Genomic DNA, 6,676 nt, shown 5'->3' with positions numbered 1-6,676 from the left:
CAGAAGATCCTCATGGGAAAGACAATAGCCTTAGATGGGAAATTACATTCCCGGTGTTTGCCGTTGTCTCATTAAAAACCTTACCGAGTAACAAAACCCTGTGGGAAAAAGCAACCTCGGTGAAGGAAAATATTTCAACATACCATTAGATGCTCCCCCTGATGAGAGATAATTTTCATTAGTCTAATGCATTCAAAAGGAGTTTATCACACATTACTTTGGTGACTTGAATGTTTATAAAACCATGTTGTTGATTCTGGAAGTTACGTTGCTTAAGAGAATATCGCGTTTCATTTCTTTAATTCAGATATTTTCAGTAATATCAACGTGATCTCTGTGTCTTCAACGTTCAACATACTTGATGTTTTTAGTGTTGTCTCGCTAAAAACCTTATCGAGTAACAAAACCCTTTGGGGAAAACTATTCTCGATCGAAGAGAAAAAGAGTACAACACATCTTCAATTTCGAAGTAAAATATGTCGACATCATATCCTTGGATCTTCCCCCTGATGTCGGAATCTCCCCCTGATTACTTTCAGAGTTGTTCCAGGCAGTTCCTTTAGTCATGTACTTTTCGAAACTGAATATCAGTAATGACTTAGAAAATAGTCTACCATATCTCCCCCTGATTACTTTCGTTGGAGAAGAGATTATTGTTCCTTCATAATCAACAACCTTTGGATTGCAGTTCCTTTAGCATTCCTTTTTATGTCTTTGCAGGGATAAAACAAACTCATGTCAATGGTTACTTTTAAGTACATGATTACATTCACTGTACCATTCCAAAGACGTTGCCTTGGCGCTGAGCTATATCTAGCTAACAAGTTCCCCGAGGATGTAAAATTTAATCGAGTATATTACGATACTAAGTACAACAATGCGTATATTGTACTTAGATATGGGAATTTCATCCCCAACACATCTTCGTCATCTTTCTTTAGACGAAATGGTCACTTACTAACATTTGAACCTCGACCAATCATGGGAGTGCTATCAGGATGCATATCTTTATTAAATTGCCTGAAAACTTTAAACATATGCAAACTGGTGGAATAATATACCACAAGCTCAATATTCGGTCGAGCTTTCCCCAGATTTTTCATCTAAAATTCGGATTTCAAATAGCTTTTAAGGTCTCTTATTACATCAAGAGTACCCATCATGTCTGTATCATCGATATAGATAGCTACAATTCCAAATCAGGAACTTTCTTGTGAATACGCAATGAAAATAACTTACTTGTCTATCCCCTCCAAATCAAATAGTCACTTAAAAGGGTATACCACATCCGCCTGATTGCTTCAATCTAAAAGTGATCCTTATATCTAACTGTAAATATCTGTTATCTCTTGATTCTTTTTGAGATTCCTAACAACCACATACATATGCTGCATTTTAATTCCTTTTGAAATTACCAAGATAACTAAGTAGTGAAACGCTATAACGTTAATTACAAGAGAATAATTCCAGGGCTTTGTGAGAAATTAACCTCGCGCCACAAGGTGAGTCTTTATCCTTTAAGACTTCTTTCTTCGCATTATGCTTTGTGAAAAATTAATCATGTATGTCCAATAGGATTTACACTTGTTTGGTTAGCACTACCACACCAAATACCTGTATATTTGTCAAAGAAATAAGTTTTACTTGGATTGTATAGGCCAAATATGCTCTTCGTTGACATTAAGCAACAAGGAGCTTGGTTCGATCTTATCTTGCTCTATTTTCTTAAGCAAGTGTATATGAAATTAATCATCAATATGCTCGCATGATCTTTCCATTGACTCGTGAGCATTCTTATAATCCACTTGGGATGTCATTGTTCTCTGGAATCATTAAACTTCGGAGCGTCCTCCAGTTTGATTCATGGACATATTCAGAGACAATCTTATGAGATGATTTCTGATGATATAAGTAAGTTATACCTTCCTCACCTACTTCCTTTCTAGGTGAGGATTGATCGAACCAAGTGGTCTCTCCAACTTCCTTTATGGAGCCACGGCCTCAACCACACTTCCACTAAGTGTAGTTTCAACACCTTAGTCTATGGTGTATATCCCTTATTGAGGATTTGTAACCTTGCAGGTAGGTTTGCAGATGGTATGTGTGATCTCATCACTTTAGCGACATCAATGTACATTCTGAAAATCGATTATTTTTTCACTTCACATTTATATTTGTGGAGTACAAGAATCAATATGAGACACACTGGGAATACACCACGACAATTCATGTCGTTCCCTTATAAACTACTTTTTCTTATCTCCCCCTAATGACGGGAAGACTGTCTCATTAAAGTGATAACCCGCAAACCTAGCGGTAAGAGATCTCCTGCCAAAGGTTTTAAAATACGGATAATTGTTGAGAGTAAATATCCAACAAAATTACTTAATCATTTTCGTGACCCATCATAGTACGATGTGGACTCGTAATGGCACATATATAGTACAACCAAAAATGCGTAAGAACACAAATGTCAGGCTTATAACCAGTTACCAACTGGTGCGCAAAAATGGTTGACTAATTGTGGGTTCTAAAACGAATAAGTGAATATGCGTATAATATTGCATATCCCCCAAGCATTTGTAGGAAGGTTGTTACGCATAACCTATCCTTAGACACCATATATAACCTATGGTGGTAGCCTCTGCGAGACCATGGGGTATAGGATGCTCTACAATGATCCTATTAAACATGCAATATCCATCAAGTCCTTTTGATGTAAAATATCTAGCAATAACAAGGTTGGTGAGACCTTAAATTGTATAATATGTGCTAGAATTGTTTCAAAAATGCATAATTTCTTGTGAACAATAATTAATTCAACACTTCGAATTATCCATCAGAGCCATAAATCACTTGAATGGACCGCATTCTGTATGGATATGTCCACAAATATAACCTTGTTTCTTTTGAAAAAATGGGTTGTTTACCATTTGCATCTTAGGATGGTCTCAATCCTTTTTACTAAAGAATGACTTTGTAAATGAGTTACATGTTTTATTACTTTAAAAGCATAATGGGAGGGGAGGTGGTGTTTCTGGTACTTTAGAAAGAGTTGATTATGAGAGATCCCGTGATTTTGCATTCTTTCAATCTTTGTGATTCCCATTTTCTTGTTAACTCAAATAAAAGGATGTCCATTTGAGTTCTTTCAAAACAAAACATCATATCACAACCAAAGTGTCTTTATGGTTATGTCAAAACCTGAGTGAGTCAATTCCCAACATTATATTGTCAATTATCCAAGTATTAGTGATTTACAGTTCACTAGACTAATTGACTCATTATTTTCTCTAAAATGTGATTCCGTTAACAGTCATTGGAGGTAATTTGTAGATGCATTCCCATTCTCACGGTTAGTTTTCGTTCAATAACCGTTTGCACAGACTTTGTAGAAACTTAACAAAGTGTGACTAGCTCTTGGTTCTTATAGAGCTCATGTAACTTTTACTAATTATGCAACAAAGATTGAGCATTTTTTCGTTCGGCTATTATCTGTAATGGTCCAATCATCGCATGGTATTACATAAGGAAACAATTCAATAAGCAGTTTAATATATTTCCTTAAGAGCTTCGTGTAATAAGTGGTGTGGCCTTATTATGTAACAAAAGAAAATTTATCTCATTTACTTTAGAGTGTTACAATTCATGAGGATGCTATACTTTTCATCATAATGTACGAATGATCCTTTTAACTCAAGTACTTATGAGTATATCTCAGGTGCTTTAGAGTATTTCAGTCTCATGGAAATGATATACGTTTCATTTCATAAGTACAAACTATGAATTTAGTTCTTCGCATAATTAATAAAAACGTAACAAAATGTAAGTATATTAATTGGGCAAGTTTCTTATTGCCACTGAAGTTGACAAGCGGGGGTATGGCCTTGTTTTAACATATAGTGAGTTTGTTGTCATTTGAACTCTCTATATATCTTGTAGTTGGCAGCTATTTAATGATACTTGTATTCCATCACTTGTATCATACTCAGTAAATGTTTATACCAAGCGTCCAACTCTCATTCCAATGAATCAGAATTACGTCTCTGTCTCATGCTCAGTAAATACATTTAATTTTTTTTGTTACTACTTGAGCCAATATTACAAGTGTTTTAAATTCCAATGAACATTTAAATTTTCGGGGGGGGAATTCATGAATGTTTCAAAAACTTCCTTCAGAGCATTCCATCGTCTGAAATCAACATGTCACCTTAAAACGTAGAAGTTATGCCTTCATCTTTTGAACAATGCATCGTCATTGGTTGAAGGTTTTCATGATGGAAGTAAATACCTTGTAGACACAATTGACTTCTGTATCAGAGGCTCTTTAATGGCGCTCAAGTACATCTGAGTCCAAAAGGTCAAATTTTATTCGAGTTGGTTTAATCAGAACCCAGTCAACGGATTGGTCAATACCTGGTCCATTGGGTTGACTATGGCATGGTTAACAAAAGTCCACATATATGTTCCATTATATATGAAGTGCTCAGGCCCATTGGTAATAACCTTGAAACTATTAGCATATGAGCCCAAAACATATTGTTAACCCTAAAATGGGAAATTTCATCATCCAACTTTAGTGATCAGAAAACAATTGTAAACATCTCCGATAATTATGAAATTTTTGTAGTAACTTCACAATAATGTTTCGACAAACATAATAGAATTTCAACTCAATCCAACGGTTAGATAAAAACTTATCCATGAATCCGTATGACTGTTTTAATTAACGTTTCTGTGGAAACAGTTGGAAATATCACGTACTTTTGAGTATTTCCATGGTTGGATCTCTATAAACTTTTTACAGTATCTCACCAAGAACAATATACAAAACATACCAAAAATATAGCATAATCCAACGGTTGAAATTCTCAAAACTTAGGTTTTTCGTCGCTGTTAAAATTTAGGGTTTTTATGAACGTACACGGTTTTATTAAACGCAAGTTTTAGAGATCGCATCATATTCCGATTTGATTGAAAATTTAACATAGTACGTAATGACTAATTAGGTGGAACATATTAAAATTTCATGATAATCTAACAGTGAAATATCTATGTTTTATAATCGTACGTTTGTGGAACCCTAATATATACTACGAAAATGAAATTTCTTTGTTCAAAGAAATACCAGGTAACGCATCAATGATGATAAACAAATAGGATCAGAACCACGCTAATATTCAAGGAATAATCCATAACCAATCTTGAACGAAGAAAAAAAAATCGCACCAGTTGGTAGAGTCGTGCATGATAACCTGTTGCAGTGGAAAATATGGAGAAAATAAAGAGACAAAGAGAGGTTTCTATTGATCAGGATAATAGATTTACATGTATACAATATCCTTTATATATATGTAAAGGGAAACCCTAGGTTCCTAGTTGGGCCGCACATCTGTGGACTGTAATCCCTACAACAGAAATGATAATATTATTATTTTTTTGAAAAAAGAATGGTTATATTAAAGGAAAGAGAGATTGTACAAGAGCCGGATCAGTACAATGCATCACATATGCAAGACAATATCCCAATGAAAAATAACTTGATTTACACTAACACGAGAAAACACTTCCTCCTCAAAGCACCAAAGACAAATAGTCTGTTTAATCAGCATTATTACTTCTTCTTCTGACATTTCTCTTCCACCATGATTTCTTCTGTTCCTCTCAGTCCACAAATGCCAGAACACAACATATATCAACCTCCACCAAATATTCTTACACCTCCCTTTAAAAATATTCAAACTCCACGAATAAAAGAAACTCTGCACAAAGTTAGGTGTCACCCAAACAATGTTGAATGCCTTAATGAAATGACACCAAAAATTTTAAGCAAAAGAGCAATTTACAAATAAATTATCTGCAGATTCCTCCTCCCTTTTACAAAACAAACAAGTAGTGCTTTCAACCTCTACACCTCTATATCTGAGCATGGAAAATGTAGGTAAAGAATTATGAAACATTGCCCACAGCATAAAGCTCACCTTTGCTGGAATCTGAGGCTTCCATAGAAATTTTGTTATCTCCCAGCTTGTATCATCTTGAACAAGTTGTTCATAACACTTCTTGACTGAAAACCCATCCAAAATCTCCACCACATCATCCTCATCATGCAACCCATGTACATGCCCTAACTCATTACATAACATATTCCATTCAAGTTGTTCATGCTGATATAACCTTCTCCTAAACTTACAAGCCAACCTCCCATTCTCAATCATCTCTACAACTGACACATTTTTCTTGCTGCACACTTTAAAAATTGCAGGATACTTATTTTTCAATGGACCAGAAGAATCCCAATTATCATACCAAAACCTTATAGCAATACCGTTATTCAACTTGCACTCCACATGTTCCTCCAGAAAAGAAGAAGATTTCAAAATACATTTCCAGTTACTCCTGCCATTTTTTGTTGTATCATCAGTAGGTAAACACACCTCACTGTTTTTCTTCATTTTTTTGCTGAACTACCCTCCTCCATAAAGCTTTCTTTTCTTTAGAATATCTCCACACCCACTTTGCTTTTAAGGCTTTACTTGTGCTTCTTAAGTTCTTCACATTCAGACCTCCCAAATGCTTTGGCTTACAAATCTTAAGCCATGAAACCCAACACATTTTCCTCCTTTCTTCTGAGGAATCCCATAAAAAATTCCTCATCAATTTATTAAGATTTTTC

General features: G+C 34.9%; 1 protein-coding gene across 1 annotated transcript; it reads right to left on the bottom strand.

The window, feature by feature from the left end:
* Window positions 1-5,825: 5,825 nt before the first annotated feature.
* Window positions 5,826-6,455, bottom strand: LOC113278996. The gene has a single exon (XM_026527711.1). It carries the CDS (start codon window positions 6,453-6,455, stop codon window positions 5,826-5,828), a length of 630 nt encoding a protein of 209 aa, XP_026383496.1.
* Window positions 6,456-6,676: the final 221 nt, after the last annotated feature.

The sequence above is a fragment of the Papaver somniferum genome, chromosome 5 (assembly GCF_003573695.1).
Source record: "Papaver somniferum cultivar HN1 chromosome 5, ASM357369v1, whole genome shotgun sequence".
NCBI lineage: Eukaryota > Viridiplantae > Streptophyta > Magnoliopsida > Ranunculales > Papaveraceae > Papaver > Papaver somniferum.
Note: the sequence above shows the minus strand (reverse complement) of the source record. Positions and strands in the feature narration are given on the sequence as shown.